At 35.1% G+C, this 20,476-nt stretch overlaps 2 protein-coding genes across 3 annotated transcripts in view; one reads left to right on the plus strand and one right to left on the minus strand.

The window, feature by feature from the left end:
- Positions 1–20,049, plus strand: part of PARPBP (PARP1 binding protein) — a 73,528-nt gene extending 53,479 nt beyond the window's left edge. For both annotated transcript variants that reach the window (XM_047740982.1, XM_047740983.1), the window contains exons 9-11: positions 1,793–1,874; positions 16,559–16,694; positions 17,588–20,049. In XM_047740982.1, coding sequence (XP_047596938.1) covers positions 1,793–1,874; positions 16,559–16,694; positions 17,588–17,928 — 559 coding nt within the window. In that variant the 3' untranslated portion in view covers positions 17,929–20,049. The remainder of the gene's footprint in view (positions 1–1,792; positions 1,875–16,558; positions 16,695–17,587) is intronic.
- Positions 18,596–19,386, minus strand: PMCH (pro-melanin concentrating hormone). The gene is made up of 2 exons (XM_047741546.1): positions 19,138–19,386; positions 18,596–18,802 (listed from the first exon to the last, which is right to left on the minus strand). The coding sequence occupies exons 1-2, from the start codon at positions 19,384–19,386 to the stop codon at positions 18,596–18,598; spliced, it is 456 nt and encodes a 151-aa protein (XP_047597502.1).
- Positions 20,050–20,476: the final 427 nt, after the last annotated feature.

A 20,476-nucleotide genomic window follows, 5' to 3' on the forward strand; every position in this document is an offset into this window, starting at 1 on the left:
CTTACACTGAAATTGACATCTCTTAATTCTTCCTCTTACGGAGAAAAATACTTACCAGAGTAGTTTTGTTATTCTGTGCAAGATATTGATACACTCCAGTTTTGATAAGAGCTAGGTCAAACATTGAAGAGGTTCATGGTATTTGCATTAATGAACATTCGTTTATAGAAACGTAAAATTTTAAAACAATTTAAATTTTATTTAGTACATTGTGGAGAAACTTTACAAAGTCATCCTACTTATTTGCTCTCTTCTATTTTTCTCTTCTGTTTAAAGAGAAAACTTGCAATGGTCTGTCATTCAGTGTTGTCCTCCAATGTATTTAAATCTCTTCACCAGGGGTGCCTGGGTGGCTCAATGGGTAAAGCTTCTGCCTTCGGCTCAGACTATGATGCTAGGGTCCTGGGATCGAGCCCCGCATTGGGCTGTCTGCTCAGCAGGGAGCCTGACTCCCCCTCTCTCTGCCTGCCTCTCTGCCTACTTGTGATCTCTGTCAAATAAATAAAAAAATCTTAATAAATAAATGAATAAATAAATCTCTTCACCAGGTTTTAATGATTATCCTTTTATATTTGGGCATGATAAAATTCACCCATTTTGTTCCTCAAAAGTGTTCAAATATTTTCCTAACAATGAAAATGTATTTTATCAATGTTTTATGAAAAGAGTGGAAAGAAAATGAACCTTTGTGTTTTCTTCTTTTACCTCACTTCTGTTCAACAAGTTTTGCTTTTTAGGTAAAAACATAAATGATTAAATTTTCTCTCAGATTCGATTCTACCTTTTTTTTTTTTTTGGACAGACAGAGATCACAAGTAGGCAGAGAGGCAGGCAGAGAGAGAGAGAGGGAGAAGCAGGCTCCCCGCCGAGCAGAGAGCCTGATGTGGGGCTTGATCTCAGGACCCTGGGATCATGACCTGAGCCGAAGGCAGAGGCTTTAACCCACTGAGCCACCCAGGGGCCCAATTCTACCATTTTTTAAAAAGAAAGTTATTTTGTGTTTATAGAACTTTATTAAATAAAATCAATCCCTACATCCATTTTAAAGAAGTATTTTTCTCAACCATATGGCCAAACATATTTCAGTTGTTTACAGTTACCTTAGCATTTGCAGTTGTCATTGTGCAGACAAGTGCCAATTCATGGTAAAGTGAATTTTTTCATGGTCTGCATTGAAATGATAAAATTAAGGACAATGTGGTTTATGAATATAAGTCAATGTAAGGTTATAAACTAGTGTTTCTTAGAATAGACTCTTCTTTATTCTTATATAACAGTCTTTTGAGTTAAAGAGGTTATGACTCTGGCTCTGTTAAGCCAGAAAGGAATTTATTGAGGAATCCAGGGTTGTCTGGCTCCAAAGCTCCGGTGTTTCTTTCTCCATTGTGCCTTCTTTGACCGTCCTATTTCTGAACGGTATTTTTCTCTTGAATTCCCCTGCTACAGCACTTGTCCTTTTTTATTTTAAATTTTAGTTGTATGGATATCTTATTTCCTTAGGCTTTAGGATCCCTGAATTCAGGGCAGTGAGTGAATCTACTTTCTATCCTTCATAATATTTTACACAGTGCCTTACATATATTAGAAACTCAAGTATGTAGTAACGGAATTAATTAACAGCAAATTATTAATATTTAGAACTCTCAGTAATAATACTGACACTTTTATGCAGTATTATAAACAACTAGATTTAGTTGTCTTTTTATTTTATTACTGCTTTTGGATAAGGGAGGGGCAAAAACGAGTTAAAAAGCTACTTTTGTTTATACATTTTTGCTTTTTTTGGACTTAGATCTCCCACACAAGTGAATAATTCATCAGTGAAAGCCCTAAGAGAACGCATCCATAATTCAATGCAAGAGAAAAAAATTAAGGTATAGTTTAATGTGCTGTTGTAAAAATGATAAAAATGGTTTTATTTGTAGAAGAAATATAGAAAGCTGAGCTGGATATTTAAATATATATTGTATGGAACAATAGGAATTAAATGGAAAATGAGTTATGACTCTGACACATAGAAACTTTCCTTTTATACAAGCTTGGCTAATTACTCTTTGGCTTATTTCATCTGCTGGACCTAAAGAAGGAAAGGAATAAGCACTTGCTATTGTAAATGTTCAGTACATATATATGCAGTGAATGAAGGGGAAAATCAGACATGATTTTCTCATTTACATTTCTCACATTTTAAACTAGATTTTGAGAGTCTATAAATTCCATTTGGTTCCTGTCTGAAGACATTACAATGTAGAATATCATTAATTGTAGATTAAGACAAGATGAACATTTCACATTGTTTATTGATTAGAGTTATTCTTTGTATTTTTATATCTTTATTTGATTTGAACTAAGTTTTCCTGTCCTCATTTCAAACACCTGTGCCTGTAAGTAGCCAATAGTATGTTTTTTAAGTGTTTAAAATTTTCTTGGTCTTATTTTTCAAAAAGAAACTTAGTCTTAACTCATTCAGTGTACATTTATTGAGCATCTACTATGTGCTAGATACACTCTTCTATGGTTGGCAATTTCATTCATTTGTTCAACAAAATTTTCCTATAAATTTACAATTACCTTTAATTATCAAGCAGTTATTCATCTTGATACAACTTTGCGAACTCTAATTTCTATGCTCTTTATATTCCTATTTGGAAAGTTAGTCTGAAATAGCAGAACTTTTAGTTATCATCAGTTTCATACCCAAAACCCATTTAGATTCTGTTAGTAAGTTTTGTCTTTATTTTGGTAATTTTTAGTTGTCAGAACTTAATACCTGTGGAATATATCACGGTGTTTTGTATAATTTTTCTATGAGTAAAATTTGTTAATCTTTTGTTATGTTGCATAAGTACTTATAGTCAAGGCATAAGATCTTTTAAAAAAAATCCATTCTTTAATACATCCAAATGGCCAACAGACACATGAAAAAGTGCTCAACATCACTCTGCATCAGGGAAATACAAATCAAAACCTCAATGAGATACTACCTCACACCAGCCAGAATGGCTAAATTTAACAAGCTAGTAAATAACAGATGTTGACGAGGATGTGGAGAAAGGGGAACCCTCCTACACTGTTGGTGGGAATGCAAGCTGATGCAGCCACTGTGCAGAACAGTATGAAGATTCCTCAAAAAGTTGAAAATGGAGCTACTCTGTGACCCAGCAATTGCACTACTGGATATTTACCCTAAATATACAAATGTAGTGATCCGAAGGGGCATGTGCACCCGAATGTTTATAGCAGCAATGTCCACAATAGCCAAACTATGGAAAGAACCTAGATGTCCATCAACAGATGAATGGATAAAGAAGATATGGTATATATACACAATGGAATACTATGCAGCCATCAAAAGAAATGAAATCTTGCCATTTGCAACGACCTGGATGGAACTAGAGGGTATTATGCCAAGCAAAATAAGTCAATCAGAGAAAGCCAATTATCATATGATCTCTCTGAAATGAGGAATTTGAGAGGCAGGGCTGTGGGGGTTCATGGGGGGAAGGGAGAGAAAAAAATGAAACAAGATGGGACTGGGGAGGGAGACAAACTGTAAGTAAGAGACTCTTAATCTTAGGAAACAAACTGAGGGTTGCTGGGGGTGGGGTGGGAGGGATAGGGTGGCTGAGTTATGGACATTGGGGAGGGTATGTGCTATGGTGGGTGCTGTGAATTGTGTAAGACTGATGATTCACAGACCTGTACCCCTGAAGCAAATAATAAACATTATATATTAATTAAAAAAATCCTTCTTTGGACTTTATTAGTACCAGAAATGTAATGTATAAATTCTTTAATTTTTTCCCAGGCTATGGATACTGATAAACTTTAATATTTTTGTTTAAAGACCATTGGGATAATACCCTCTAGTTCCATCCATGTTGTTGCAAATTGCAAGATTTCATTTTTTTCTTGTGGCTGAGCACTTTTATATATGTATATAAATATTCATATTTATATATGCATACATATATATATATTACATCTTCTTTATCCATTTATCTGTTGATGGACATCTGTGCTCTTTTCATAGTTTGAACTAGAGGGTATTATACTAAGAAATAAATCAATCAGAGACAATTACATGATTTCGCTCATGTGTAGAATTTAAGAAACAAAACAGAAGAGCATAGAGGAGGGGGTGGGAAAGTAAAGCAAGACATAATCAGAGAGGGATATAAACCATAAGAGACTCTTAACCATAGGGAAAATACAGGTTTGCTGGGGGAGAGGGGGATGGAAGAATAGGGTAATGGGGTGATGGGCATTAAGGGGGGCACATGATGTATGAGCACTGGGTGTTATATGCAACTGATGGATCACTGAACTTTACCTCTTAAACTAATAATGCACTATATATTAATTCATTGAATTTAAATTAAGAAAAGATCATTGGGATATTTTGTTAGAATTAAGAAAATCAAAATGATAATGTCTATATGAAGAATGAGAACATTTTTATTATTTTTTTAGAAACTGCTAAGAGTCAGCTAATTACTATAAAATGTACAGACAAATTTATAAAGTTTTGGGAAGTAGAAGAGAGATTATCTAATACAGTCTCAAAAGCCTGAGAAAATACCTTATCTAAGATTTCATAACTACTATGAAATGTTTTATGCCAGTGTGCAAAGTCATGGTTAAATACTAATAAGATTAAATTTACATTGCTTCCGTTACTTAATAGGCTTAGTCTACTTGGCTCTGACACTAAATGGCAATAGAGAGAGGAAGGAATTGGTGTTTATGATTGTATTTTGCTGTATAGTGGTCTTTATAAAAGCAAAATGTGAAAATAATTGGTTTAGCCAGGTATACAGTGGAACCATAGCCAGCTAAAGTATTTTGTTGGAATAACAAAAAAAATGTTACTAATATTTACTATGAAGTAACTATGGAAAAGTAGTTTAATAGCTTTTTGTCTTATTATCTGGTTACTTTTGCTCTTTTTGCATATGGTTTTTATAGACAAGGAAAAATATATGATCTGTAGTTGAAATAGCAACTTGGAAAGAGCACTTCAAAAATAGAAAATATTAAGGAACTTAGAATTTTGATGTTGTAGATGGTAATTGTGAAGTAGTCATGTAATTATTATATGGGGCAAATTAACTTTTCTTAGATTTTAGTTTCCTATTTATTTATTTATTTATTTAAAAGATTTTATTTATTTATTTGACAGACAGAGATCACAAGTAGGCAGAGAGACAGGCAGAGAAAGAGGAAGGGAAGCAGACTCCCTGCTGAGCAGAGAGCCCGATGCGGGGCTCGATCCCAGTACCCTGGGATCATGACCTGAGCCCAAGGCAGAGGCTTTAACCCACTGAGCCACCCAGGTGCCCTAGTTTCCCATTTATAATTAAAAATAGACACCCCTCTGTTCACAAAATCTTGTGAAACCATATTCATTTTAAGTCCTCAAATTTTATTTCCTATTATTGCTTATTGGAAAACTTGTCAATGACAGTCAAAGAAATTCCCTTGTGATAGAAATCAGAAGGTTCTTTCTGAACCTTCATGGTTTTGATAGGAGTCTTTAGAAAATGTTTACATCCCATCCCCTGCCCCACCCCCAATTCCAAACAGTTCATGCAAGTATCCTCATACTTCTTTTTTTTTTTTTTAATTTAATTTATTTATTTGGCTGAGAGATCACCAGCAGGCAGAGAAGTAGACAGAGAGAGAGAGAGAAGCAGGTTCCCCACTGAGCAGAGAGCCCGATACGGGGCTTGATCCCAGGACCCCGAGATCATGACCTGAGCTGAAAGCAGAGGCCTAACCCACTGAGCCACCCAGGTGCCCCCCTCATACCTCTTTCTTAAAAGATTTTCAAGAAGATACGTCCTTATATCCCTGTAAATTAATTAGTTTTATTCCTTTCAACTTGGTTTAGCAGGTTTTGCACATCAAGCACAATAGACAAGTCACATGACAGGTCTTTTCCTTATTTTGAGTCCAATGTTTTTTTCTCATATACATAAAGTAATACATAGAATAATCAGCCTTAACTGATTTAGTAACTTAGGTGAGCTGATCAGGAAAATACTGGATCTTTAAAACATAGAGTCGTTGGGACAGTGAAAATTAGGACTCAGGTAGGGTGAAAAATAGACTATCAATAACTGGTACCTTTATAAGCAGTCAGGCAGTCCAATGCTCATGGAGTTAGAAAATTCTTTTTTTTTTCCTTAGAAAATTCTTAATTAGATATCCAAGTTTAACCTTTAGTCTTAGAAAACTCTGAGATTATCCAAATTAAAATGGTAGATTGAACATAACTCATAGAATTTCTCTTCCCTTAAAATGTCTATAAAATAATAACTAACAAAAACATTCAACAAGAGAAAACAATAAAAAAATAATACAGTTAGATACAATAACTTCAAAAACGGTGGCCAAGGAAAGAAACTGAAGATTTTAGAGGGAAGAGGCACAGCATGACTTAGCAACTTAATACAGCCCAGTCCCTGGATGCTATACTAGTGAGTTGACAAATCCTGAGAATTATCACTCATGTTTCCCAAATTGAGGAGCCAACTAAGTGTGTGTATTCTTTTTTTCCTCCCTTATCAGAAAAATAATAGAAGTGGCAATTAGATAGTAATGTGGCTTAAATGTGAAAAATGAACCCTGGAACTTACACACACAAATGAAGCCTCTAATACCACATAATGTACCAGGGAAATTTCCCAAATGATCCCCTTCCATTTGAATGAGATATAGTGGCTAAGTAGAGGGAGTAAAACTTCTTATAGCACATATAACATATAATAAACTCTTAGGAAAGAGTGGAAACCAAGAAATGTTTTCACACTGTTTCCTCTGATAAATGCTACTCCTGCCTCCACCACTCCTCTGAAAAATGAGGAATAACAGAAAGTATGTGGCCTTCAAAATGTAACTGAGGAAAAAAATAAAATAAAAAATAAAATGCTGTCCAATAAGGAGGGAACAGAATCAAGAAATCACTCACAGACTTGGAGGCTATTGTTTTGAACTAGGCTATAGTAGGTCATGGCAGAATACCATTTCTGCTACAGTAACAATAAAAAGATTAATCAGGTAGAATATATTTTAAGGACATAGGGAAGCAGTTTAAGTAAACTAAAAATCTGAGGAGGGTAAAATCTTTCTGAGGTGAGCAGCATATTATCTATCAACTGCTTTCTTCCCTGGAATTATTTGCCAGTTTCAGGTATGAGTCAAGGGTTGATGTTGGCCCAGGTAAAAGACCTCTATGGAGGGAAAGAGGAACCAACAAAGTTTCTGGGTATCTTGAGGCACTGGCAATAATTTGGAAAATTTAGGAACCCCGAACACATGGTTATTTTTACCTATTGTACATATGCTGGATTTTGAAACTGAGTGGTGGGAGGATAAGGAGCTTCGATTTGGTAAACTAAATCACCTACGATCTTGAGATAGCTAGAAGACAAGGCCCTGCTTGAGGAGTGCGATCCCCCTTCAACACATAGCTGTCTCCTTTCACATATTTGGAAATGAAGTAAGGTGGGAGGCCAAAGAGCATAATGTTAAAAACCTCTGGAAGGCAGAATGAATCCTCCAGACTTTTAGGTCAGAGACGATGGAAAACCATGAAGTTCTTGACTGAAGCCTGGGAGGGACATTCCCAAGGAAGAGATAAGAACCAGAAGTCGAATGTAAGTTATGACAAGTTGCAACTAGTCAGCTAACCTAACTAGTCAGCTCAGTCCCTGACTGCACTGAGGTTATCAGGCCTTTGCTCTGTCTGCTTAATAGAGACAAGAGAAACCCTTGTAGATAGAAGAAGGTTTCTCATCTGGAGGCTTTACAGTTTCTTTATACACAGTATCCAGCATAAAATAAAATATACTGGACATGAAAAGCGATAGGAAGATTTGTCTTTTATTTTTTATTTATTTATTTTTTTTTATAAATGTTCTTACATTTCTTTCTTTCTTTTTTTTTTTTTTAATTTGCCAGAGAGAGAGGGAGAGAGAGCGAGCACAGTCGGACAGAATGGCAGGCAGAGGCAGAGGGAGAAGCAGGCTCCCCGCCAAGCAAGGAGCCCGATGTGGGACTCGATCCCAGGACACTGGGATCATGACCTGAGCCGAAGGCAGCTGCCCAACCAACTGAGCCACCCAGGCGTCCCAAGATTTGTCTTTTAATTAAGAGAGAAAACTAAAAATAGTGTCAGACTTACAAATAATCCAGATATTTGAATTAGCAGACTAGGGATTAAAAATTTTTCGACATAGGGCTGCTGGGTGGCTCAGTTGGTTAAGCAACTGTCTTTGGCGCAGGTCATGATCCCGGAGTCCTGGAATTGAGTCCTGCATTGGTCTCCCAGCTCCACTGGGAGTCTGTTTCTCCCTATGACCTCCCCTCACATGCTCTCTCTCTCACTGTCTCTCTTTCAAATAAATAAATAAAATCTTTAAAGTCTTTAAAATTTTTTTTTCAACTTATAAAAGTAATTACAGGAAAAGATGGGCAAAATGGGTGAAAAATTGGGGAATTCCAGCAGATAATTAAAATCTGTAAAATTGTATTCCCAGAACTACAAAAACATCTGAAACAACTCATTACATGAGCTTAATAGTAAACTGGACATAGCATAGGTGGTAAACCTAGACTTGAAGATGGGTCATTAGAACAATTAGAAAAAGTCTAACATGTGCCTAATTAGAGTCCCAGAGAAGAAAATAGGAAGAAATGGTATTTCTAGAAGATATAATGATAGTAATTTTTTTCTAAAGCTTAATTGGTTCTTTCACATCAAGTGGTAGTTGTTAGAAAACTTGGGGAAGACATGGGGAACAGATGTAAGGTCTTTTTTACTAATATAAAGTTGCATATGTGTTCCAATAATCCAAACCCAGCAAAAAACAATGTCCTAGAGACCTTTGAGAACCCGTTTGCAGCACATAAAAGTGCTACAGGGTGGAGCAGCTGTTGGTTAAGTGTCTGCATTCAGCTCAGGTCATGATCCTGGGATCCTGGAATTGAGCCCTGCATCAGGCTGCCTGCTCAGTAGCAAGTCTGCTTCTCCCTCTCTCTCTCCCCGCCAGCCCCCGCTTGTGTGCTCTCTTTCTCTTGCTCTATCTCAAATAAATAAATAAAATAAAATAAAATAAAAAGTGCTACAGGGTATAGATGATAAACTTTGTTCTAGAATAGTGTTCTCCAGTGGAACTTTCTGTGGAAATGTTCTATAACTGTGTCAACACACATGGCTATTAAGCACTTGAAATGTGGCCATTGCAACTGAGGCAGTGGATTTTTAATTTTATTTAAGTTTAATTGATGAAGGACATGATGAATAGCATATTAAAACAGTTGCAGTTCTGGTAGTTTAGAGATACCTACAAAAAGAAGAACAGGAGACAAGTAAGTACAAGAAATGGTGCTCTGACCATGAGAGATGAGAATAAGGTTTAAATAGGCAGAGAGAATGGAAGAGAGACTGCCAAGCCGAACAAATAATCTGATGAGAATGTTAGATTATCTCACTCGTATAGAGTATATATTGGGTAGTTGTACAAAATGAGTGAATAAATAGTGTGGGGTAAGGGTAAGGAAAATATGACTTTTGTGGTTTTGGGGAATAGTTAATTTTTGGAGGGCTTATTGTAAGGATAAGATATTGATAGATAGATAGAAGATAGGATATTGTGTCATGAGAACCTGAGAAATATGGACTATTAAAATCTTTAAAGGGCCAGTGGATATAATGGGACTTAAGGACTCAGTGGCATGATTCTCAATACCCAAATGGGATTTAGGTTTTCTCTTTGTGTATGCATCTCTCTTGTTTTTTGCCAAATGGTTTCACCACATAGAGTTTACTTTGTACATGTTTTTCTATCTCAGTGCTTTTGTCCTCAGGGTGATTTAGCTGTTCTTTGCCAGTCTGCTTCTCTCATTTCTGTGTCATATGGTTTCTTTTCTCTCTATTAAAGAATAGAATCTATTCTGTAAAATTTTTTTCTTCCTCCAAGCCTTTGCTTACTCATGTCTCTGTTCCTTCATACCTTCCTCTTGTATGTATATGTTATAGTCTTAAAATTTTACTTAATTGATTCATTTAGCAAATATCTATCAAATGCCTGCTGGGTACCAGACTATGTCCTAGGCACTGGCGATACATCACTGAACAAAACAGACAAAAACCCCTGCCTCCTGGGCAAATCTTCACCAGGTATTTGTGGGGCTGGGGTACAAGAATTTAAATAGAAGTCCTTGGCCCATCCCGATACCCTCTTTCAACCCTTGTTCTATTCCACACTCTTAGGACTCCACTAAGAGGTGGGCACACTCTACCCCTCATTTACCCTTGCCATAAAATAGTCAGCGCTTGAGCCTAGAGGAAGAGGCCAGCACAAGTCCATTAAGGAGGGGAGGGCCAAAGGAAGGCCAGAGCAGGTCACCACCAGTTGCCAAACTAATGATTTTGTTCATGGAGCTTACATTTTAGTTGGGAGAGGCAAATAATGAACAAAATGAAAAAGTGAATTATGTAGAACATTAGAAGGTGCTGTGGAGTAAAATGAAAACTAGGGAAGGGAGTTAGGAGAATATGTTCTTATGTGTGTGTTTTGGTTTTAGATAGGATGATTAGTAGAGGTCTCTTTGAGAAGGTGACATTAAGCAAAGACTTTAAGAGAGTGAGCAGGTTTTTTTTTTTATTAGGATGAATATGAGATGTTTGTATTAGATTGAACTAAAGTTGAATTCACTGGGCTGAAATAATGAAGTTGGTATTTATTGAGTACCCACTAAGTGTCAAGTGTTTTACTAGACATTTTATATCCTTCATCACAATTAATCATTGTTCAATTCTAGAAGCATCATTTTCTAGATCGTAAAGTTAGTAAGTAAAAGAGCAAGAATTTGTATTCAGGTATAAGACTTCATGCTATTTCCAAAGAGTAAATAAAGACATAGTAATTATAGTAATTATAGTGAAGAGTCATAAAAAAAGTAGTGCTACTACTTAGGTCGAAAATATTGTCTTTCTGCTAGTTAGCAAAATAAATGAAATTTCACTGATGAAGGAATGGCTTATTTGATGTATTTACAATCCATATAACATTAAGGGTAGCAATTCTGTTTTTTTGAAAAGATAATACTATAAGAATAAAAAGGTAAATTTAGAATATTTATTTTCAGTTCCATATTTAATAAGTATGTTGAAAATAATTTCCTTTTTCATACTTGTTGATAAATTTATTGGCATAATGGGGCTTAGCACTTTCATTATCTTTTATTAATGGCTAACTCCAGGAAAGACTGTGAATGACTGTGACTTTTACAGTATTTTGACTCATTTGTTTTAATCTAACTGTAGTCAGGCTTTCTTATATGAAGTACTATTTTCCTCAAACTGGGAACCTACTAATAATTCCAATTTAGAAAGAGCTTGTGGCAAAGGACTTTTCCAATTCTCGGCAAGTTTGAAGTTCTTTGCAATTTTACTGTGGATAGAAATCTTTCCAAAGGGGGGAAATCACTCTACAAAGGAAAATGTTCAATCCTTTTCTCTCATGTGACTTGAACATAAAATGATTTTAACAGCCATGTATGAATATTCTTAGTTGTTTAATACTTCAAAAGCACTTTCAAGAGGGAATTGTTTTGCTTGTTTGTGATTCCAAATTAAATACACAGAGAGATTTGGAAGATTTGCCACAGGAAGTAATCTCAATTCTATGTAGCCACTAATCCTGTGCAGAAAAATTCAACTTTTATGAACAAAGGAAAAGCAATCTCTTTTAAGTTATAAATACAAGCCAGTGCAGCTTGTATTGCTGTAATAACTAAAATGAAGATGCTGATTATAAGTTCAGTTTTTGAGTTGCAATTCTAGAATAATTTTAGAGTTGACTTGGTCTTGAGGAATCTAATTAAACAGATTACTACTCTACAGAAAAACTGTCTTCATAGATGTTATTACATTAATTAATTACATGGTATCTACATGGATCTCTAGAACTTATATAGTCCTTTCAAATTTTCAACTATTTAATTCTGACTGTTCTGTGAGATAAATATTATTCTCATTTATGTGTGGATAAGTGGGAGAAGTTCATAAGTTTACATGAAATCATCTAGATTATAAGTGATAGGGCCAGTATTAGAAAGCAGGTCTTTTAACTACAAATCTGGTGCCTTTCCCATCACATCATTGTCTTTTTGTGCTGATCTTTTTAGCCAGACATCACATTGTTGGCTCCAGTCAGGTTCATGATCAATGAGAATCTCTAGCTCTTTTTCATATATATATATATTTTTTAAGATTTTATTTATTTATTTGACAGAGATAGGCTGAGAGGCAGGCAGAGAGAGAGAGAGAGGAGGAAGCAGGCTCCCCGCTGAGCAGAGAGCCCGATGCGGGGCTCGATCCCAGGACCCTGGGATCATGACCTGAGCCGAAGGCAGAGGCTTTAACACACTGAGCCACCCAGGCGCCCTCATATATTGTTTTTAAGTCAAGTTTTCCTCATCCTCATCTGTAATTGATATTTTGAACTTAAATACAGGACTTTGTTTATCCTCACTCATTCTCATCTTATTGTTTTCTACTTATGGTTCTAGCTTTCTCACATCTTTTCAATCTTGGGTCTGTTATCCAATTTATTATTTCTTCCAGCTGTGTGTCAAAAGCAGATTTTATAAGTGAAATGTCTTTGTAATTATAGGAGCCATTTTAGTAATCTCTTTAGTATTCTGTGTGCCTATGGTTGGAACTTAAAAAGTCATAATTGATAAGAAGAGATTTTTGTACAGGGCAAGGAAAGGAAAACTCATATACAATCTTTTCCAAAAAGAAAAAAATACCTTCAATGTAAATATTCAGTTATTTCCTTTAGACATAAGTATCCAAAGATTACCATAGAATTGTTATGGTTCTCATATTTTAATATATTTTCTTATAAGGTTATTTTGATAACTTTTTTTTTAAGATTTTATTTATTTATTTGACAGAGAGAGATCACAAGTAGATGGAGAGGCAGGCAGAGAGAGAGGGAAGCAGGCTTCTCGCTGAGCAGAGAGCCCGATGCGGGACTCGATCCCAGGACCCTGAGATCATGACCTGAGCCGAAGGCAGCAGCTTAACCCACTGAGCCACCCAGGCGCCCCATATTTTAATATTTTTATAAATAATATATTTTATGATGAATATAGTGGTTAACTATTTCCTTTTACATCTGAATCTATTCTCAGTATTTTAAAAATCCATTACCTTGTAATTCTGGTTTTCTGAAATTACCCTACTGTCACTGAAGCTCACAAATTTTTCTATAGGAGGCCTAAAGAGAGGAAATCTAGTGTAAGGACTATGACACTTATTTTGTGACTGTGTATTTACAGCAAGGAAAGGTTTTTACTTAGGTGTGTGTCAAAATTATTAAAAATAACACAGCTTTCTAAAGAAATGTTTATTTTTGCTAACCATGAGATTGAGAAAACATCAATCTCCCATCCTAAATAATATAATTATTGTATTTTAATTTTTATTTATTTTAATTTTTAAAAAAGATTTTATTTATTTATTTGACAGATAGAGCCAAAGAGCACAAGCAGGGGGAGCAGTAGAGGGAGATGCAGAAGCATCTGTGCAGGGAGCCTGATGTGGAACTCGATCCCAGAACCCTGGGATCATGACCAGAGCTGAAGGCAGACGCTTAACCATCTGAGCCACCCAGGCACCCATAATTATTGTATTTTTATTTAGGGTATTTTATGGGGGTGTTGATGAAGATTTTGTGGTGGGATGCTAAAGTCCTCCAAGCCACTCACAGTTGCATTCACTATCTGGGTACTACAAAAGCAATCCTAGACAACCACTTAGCATTCATTTGCCTTCATGGTCTTACCATACTCTTTTAACTCATTATGGGCAATAATTTTATTTGCCCAGAATAAGTTTATTGTCTCTAAGCAGTAACTCTGGTGAAATGAAAGAAATGTATAATGTCACAGATAATAGTAATGATAATAATAATAATAAAGATAACATCAACAGTTAGTACTGGTTTTGCAGAAAGTAATAAAAGGTTTTTGATAATGTTATTATAGTAACAATGTGATATAGTATAGACTTTACAGAGTTCATTTTATTAACAAAATTTATTTTAATAGCTTTAATCATTTGTTTTAATTCTTTACTTATGGAATTAATAAAGTCCAGAAAGGGCTAGTTAAAACCTTTGGTTGAATTTTAGAGCATCTCATGATGGAAACTGTAGAATAGTAGTTGTATTCATAGAGATTCAGGAAGATATTGGGTTGTAGTCCATCATCCATAATCAAGAGCCTACTACTACTCTCATCCTCTCATCTACGTTTTTTTTTTTTTGTTTTTTTTTGTTGTTGTTGTTGTTGTTGTTTTTTTTTTAGTTTATCCATTTGACAGGTCACAAGCAGGCAGAGAGACAGACTGAGAAAGAGGGGGAAGCAGGGTCCCCGCTGAGCAGAGAGCCCAATGCGGGGCTCGATTCCAGTACCCTGGGATCATGACCTAATGCACTGAGCCACCCAGGCGCCCCATACTCTCTTCTACTTTTTAAAATAGTTTTTGATCTTTTACATCTTCACATTTTTTTCAATTTTGTAAATTTTTGTGCTTAAAATGAAAGATACCAAACTCCAATTTTTTTAATTTTCAAGCAAATTAAACATAATTTTTTAAAATTTTTTATTTTTTCAGCGTAACAGTGTTCATTATTTTTGCACCAGACCCAGTGTTCCATGCAATGCGTGCCCTCTCCAATACCCACCACCTATATCCCACAACCTCCCACCCCCTGCCCCTTCAAAACCCTCAGATTGTTTTTCATAATTTTTAATGTGGGAACTGGAGCTCTCATAGACACCATTCGTCAGAAGTATATAAAGTCATCCTGGAAACACTTGCTTTTTCTTTTTTTTTTTTTTTAAGATCCATTTAATTATTTATTTGAGAGAGAGAGAAAGAGAACAGGTGAGAACAAAAGAATGGGGGAGGAGCAGAGGTAAAGGGAGAAGGAGAGAAGCAGACTCCCTGCTAAACTTGGAGCCTGACCCGGGGCTCAGTCTCAGGACCCTGAGATCATGACTTGAGCCGAAATCAAGAGTTGAACAGTAAACCAACTGAGTCACCTAGGCACTCCCTGGAAACACTTGCTTTGATAAAGCAACTGGGTTAATCTAATTTCTTTTAAACCTTAGTCTGTGGATTTCACTGCCATTATCTTTGCTAACATCTGAGTTGGTTAATGCAATGATCTCTCTGAATGTATAATATAGTATTTAACTACTGAATATGAAGTATAAAATTGTGCTTTTTCAGGCCTTATGAACAACATTGTTATCAATCAATATTTTATAAGTAATATTCAACATAATATAGTTATGCTTTGAAGTGTTAAATTTTTGAATTGTTGAAGTCTTCCTTATTCATTTATCTGAAATTTAAACATCTATTTCTGAAAAGGATTTGACATCTCAATTTGAAGCTATCTCTCCATGATAACTGAATGTCATTACACATCAGCTGTAATTTACTGAAATTTGCATTATCCATAGAGGTTACTTTGTTCTGAAATTAATTTCTGTCCCTAAAGTGGCCACTGGTTTTATGTTTGCAGAATACATTTCCTAAATTACTTTCTTGACATCCTTTTTTTGTGGTTAAGAATTAAATTTAGCTTTCTGATTTCCTCTTACTTATGATCTTTGAAGATAAATGCAAGAGTTTATTTTGAATATTTGACCATTAAATCACTTGGTCAGATCTTCCTAGAATGGTATAATTTGAATCATCTTTCTTATTTTCCTAAATATTCAAATAGTCACATATCCTGGAGTCTAAAGTTGATTTTTCTAAACTGTTAAAAGGTATAAAAAGCTGGTATTACTATGCCTGTGTAGCAATGGATGAGTAAATTATGAAACATCAAGGCTTAAAAATTCCCAGTGAATAATGGAGTTTTTTTTTAATTTTTAAAATTTTTTATAAACATATAATGTATTATTAGCCCCAGGGGTACAGGTCTGTGAATTGCCAGGTTTACACAGTTCACAGCACTCACCATAGCACATACCCTCCCCAATGTCCGTAACCCACCACCCTCTCCCTACACCCCTCCCGCCGGCCCCCTTCAGTTTGTTTTGGGACATTAAGAGTCTCTTTTGGTTTGTCTCCCTCCCGATCCCATCTTGTTTCATTTATTCTTTTCCTACCCCCTAATAATGGAGTTTTTTTTTTTTTTTTTTAATTTATTTGACAGAGAGAGAGAGAGAGAGATCACAAGTAGGCAGAGAGGCAGGCAGAGAGAAAGAGGGGAGGAAGCAGGCTTCCTGCTGAGCAGAGAGCCCGATGCGGGGCTCGATCCCAGGACCTGGGATCATGACCTGAGCTGAAGGCAGAGGCCTTAACCCACTGAGCCACCCAGGCGCCCCTAATAATGGAGTTTTTAAGGGAAATTTTGTATCTTGATTATCATAGAATATTTTTCTGTCTGGATGAAAAAGATAAAATAAATCAAATTAAAAAACTGTATATGTTCTTCTGTCTTCCTTTTACTAGATAAAACAAACCTTAATTAGATCCCAGTTTGCTTGTACTTATAAAGATGACTGCACAATAAACAAGGATAAATGGAATGATGCTAATTCAGCATCCAAGCCTTTGTATGAACTTCCCATGGAAAATGACCTTTCTGGTAATTGAACTTATTTGAGTAATTAAATAACTATTTAATTCTAGTGTATTATTTGTTTTTTGTTTTTTTTTTTAAGATTTTATGTATTTGAGAGAGAGAGAAAGAGCACGCTGAAGAGAGAGAGCATAAGCAGGCAGGAGGGCAGAGGGAGAAGTTGACTCCCCCGCCTAAGCAGAGTGCTGATATGTTGGGTTTGATCCCAGGGCGCTGGGAACATGACCTGAGCAGAAGGAAGATGTTTACTCAACTGAGCCACTCAGGCACCCCAAATTGGTTTTTAACTTAAGTAAAATAAGATTTCGTTTTGAAAAATATGAAATGTGAAATGTAAAGGTTTATATTTTTAAGATGGGTTTTTTAAAAAAGTTAAACGTAGGTACAAATCTAGGAGGAATAGGACACAGATTAACTAAATATATTTAAGAAATAACATGTAGCATTTAAAGATTAAATGTCATGCATTCAAGGAAAGCAAATATTTGTTGTTTGGAGGGATAAAAAAATGATATGGTAGGGACGCCTGGGTGGCTCAGTTGGTTGAGCAGCTGCCTTCGGCTCAGGTCATGATCCCAGCGTCCTGGGATCGAGTCCCACATCGGGCTCCTTGCTCGGCAGGGAACCTGCTTCTCACTCTGCCTCTGCCTGCCACTCTGTCTGCCTGTGCGCTCTCTCTCTCTCTCTCACTCTGACAAATAAATTAAAAAAAAAAAAAGATATGGTAAATGGAAAGTAAGGTGCTAGTAATGTAGCTGTATTTGTTAATCATGTGACTAATATGTGATTGCAAATCAAATTTTTGAATATTCTTTAGTGATTTTTAAAGTTTATTGTAATTTTCACATGTAATTCTAAACATTATGTAATTTCTTTCCTTTTTTCATCTTGCATAACAGAAGGTGTAAATTCATCTGTTGGAAGGCCAGCAATTGGAACAAGTTCTGGAAATGTTCATCTGGATAGAAGTAAAATTGAAAAATTGGCAAGAAAATCAAGTAGTCAGACAGGAAATAAAAGCTCAAAAAGGAAACAGGTGGATTTAGATGATAAAAATAATCTCTGTGATAGTGGAAATGAACCACCTCAACATAAAAATATTAAGATACCTGAGACATCAAACAATTTCCAGAATAAATTGTGTGGCAAAGTAGCCAGAGTAGCAAAAAACAATAAGTGTACAGCCAAGGACAAATTGATTACTGGCCAGACAAAGTTAACTCAATTTTTTAGACTATGAATTAGGTTTTTATGTGCTTTAGATTTCTGTGTATATTAAACTATTTGCCAGAGGCATCTACTTAATTTTTAAGAGAGCAAGGCATAGGTTATGATTCTTTATTATGTTGGTCTGAAGTATATATAAGGTTAGTAAGTTAAGCATTTAAAAAATACTAGTAAGTCATTATGCAGAATATTCACAAAGTTTAATGCACAGATAAATCATATCATTTAGGCTACAGATATATGTTAGCAGCTGCTTTCTTTTGAAACAAACACTTAAAGTAACACAAGTCATAGTAACGTTAAGGGCTTTTTCCCCGACAGACAATTAAATGATTTTGTTTTCTTCGGAAAAGATGATGTTGTCCAACAGGTTTCAGACTTGCCAGCAAGGTCGGTAGACTCTTCCCAGCATGCATCTGAGCACTGGAGGGAAAAAAAAAAGTTTAAATTGTTTAAAGCACTATTATAATCACACAAAATTTATTAGAAAGAAGAGAATGGATCTAATATAGCTAATTCTGAATAAATCAGAATTATAATAACCCTTAAATGCCTTTTAATCCCACATCTTTGGCAGGGGTCACTTAATTGAACCATGGTCTTACTTGATCCAAATCCAGTTAAACTCCGAGTTTCTATTTTCATGATATTAAGATACAAGAATTGAATTTTTTAAAAGACTACTCACTGTCAAAATCTCTCCTTCCTATAGGAAATTTAGCTGAGTTTTCTTCATCCCCAATTTCTCTCTTTTCTTGTGTTGATTCAATATTCTGAACTCCATTTTCAGCTGGAAAAGCTACAGATCCTTTTAGTGCAAGATAAGGTTTTATAGCCAGATTCAGTGGCAGACCATGATTTAAGAAATTATGTTTGGAATCTGTGTTCTGTAAAGAAAAGGTTGATTTGTGTTTTAGCTGTCTTACTGGTAATAGGACTATAATATATTTGTATAATATTCTCATTGATCAATTCAAAGATGCTCTATACAGTATTGACTCTTTAAAAATACATTAGGTAAAAATTTTGGGGCAAAAACTTTTGGATAAGAGTGTTGTACAGAGAAGAAGAACACCCTGGTGTTTATGAAATTTCATCAGTTGCCTATAGCTTAGTGTGATGGTTTATATATACTTCTATTTATAAAAGTATCAATTTTACTTTCATCATAAAAATCATTCAGATTTCCATTGAAGAAAGGATAAGTCACATTGCCACTTACCTTTGAATTTTTGTTTTCCTCATCATTCATGAAACTGCTCTCCTCATTTTTATATTGTTCCAGAGAAGGAGCAGCAACTGCTTTTTGTGGAGTATCTTCCTTCTGAAAGGCTTTCCCCAGCTTGAATGTATTAAATACCATGTCATCTTCTAAATTTCTTATGGACTTGGATGCTGAAAGTAAAATGCCTTGAGAAAACAGAGAAAAAGTTAGTATTAATAGGTAGGAAGAGAGACTCATTTTTGCCATTCTTAGTTTGATGTTTGCATGGAGTCAAATAAGACTATGGAAAATGAAGAAAAATTTCTCAGTCAACCTACTTTGTAGGTGATTCCTGCCTTTATATATTTTCCAGCTTGAATAGAGACACTTCAAAGCAAAGACGTAGATGTTCATTATTTTAGAAATGACTCATCAGAGAGAGGCTGACTTCTTGTATAGCTGCTAATACCTACATTGTTTTGGTTTTAGTGGCTTATTATTTTGAGTGTGAATTTTCTTAGAATCTGATTAATATCCTTGGTAGAACGCTTTCTGTTGAGTAGATTACAGTCTCTTGAAAATGGATTGTTATTAAGGAAGACCATAGGACACCAGGCTCTCCCTATTCTTATTGTTTCCTTTTTCTGTATTTTCTGATTAAGTATGATTTTAAAACTAAATTTATTTAAAGTTTATAAGGATAAAAGTATTATTTATTTTAATCCTGATTAAATTGAAATAATCTTCAAAAAGGACTTTCTTTTATAAATGCTCAGTTTAGTCTTTGGTGATTAAAGTATATATGCCTGTCAGTGCAAACAAAAAGTCATTCATGATATATCAAAAATTGATCTGTCAGGTTTGTTTTATCTCTGCATTTACAAAAGGATATTGTTGACATTTATTAATAAATTTAATAATTAATGAAGTCCATGAAGAGGATATTTATGTGTTCCATAAATATCAATTTTGGATAAATATGTTGTATGATGCTTAATTAAATATCTCATAATAATTTCTTATTTTGACCCCACCAAGTAAGATAATACATTCTTGTATTTATCTTCTGGTATGTATGTGTAAAAATTTTTCTAGAGTATATTCCCAGGTATGGAATTTCTGAGTCATGAAATATACATCTTTAGCTTTACTGGTGCTAAAATGTTTACAGAATAGTAGCAGCCAATTTAAGCTCCCTGAGCCAGGTTTGACAGTCCCCATTGCTCCATGTCCTAACCAATACTTGGGTATCTTTTTGTCCTTTTAATTTGTATTTCTCTGATTCCCAAAGAAGTTGAGTGTTTTTTCATATGCTCATAAGCCATTTGTCATTTCTCTTATATAAAATCCTCTTTAA

This window comes from Lutra lutra, chromosome 8 (genome assembly GCF_902655055.1).
Source record: "Lutra lutra chromosome 8, mLutLut1.2, whole genome shotgun sequence".
Classification (NCBI taxonomy): domain Eukaryota; kingdom Metazoa; phylum Chordata; class Mammalia; order Carnivora; family Mustelidae; genus Lutra; species Lutra lutra.

Coding starts and splice junctions, on each gene's coding strand:
- PMCH (XM_047741546.1), bottom strand. CDS start 19,386: ATGGCAAAAATGAGTCTCTCTTCCTACCTATTAATACTAACTTTTTCT. Junction 18,803..19,137: donor AGGAAAACAAAAATTCAAAG/GTAAGTGGCAAT, acceptor TTTTCTTTACAG/AACACAGATTCCAAACATAA.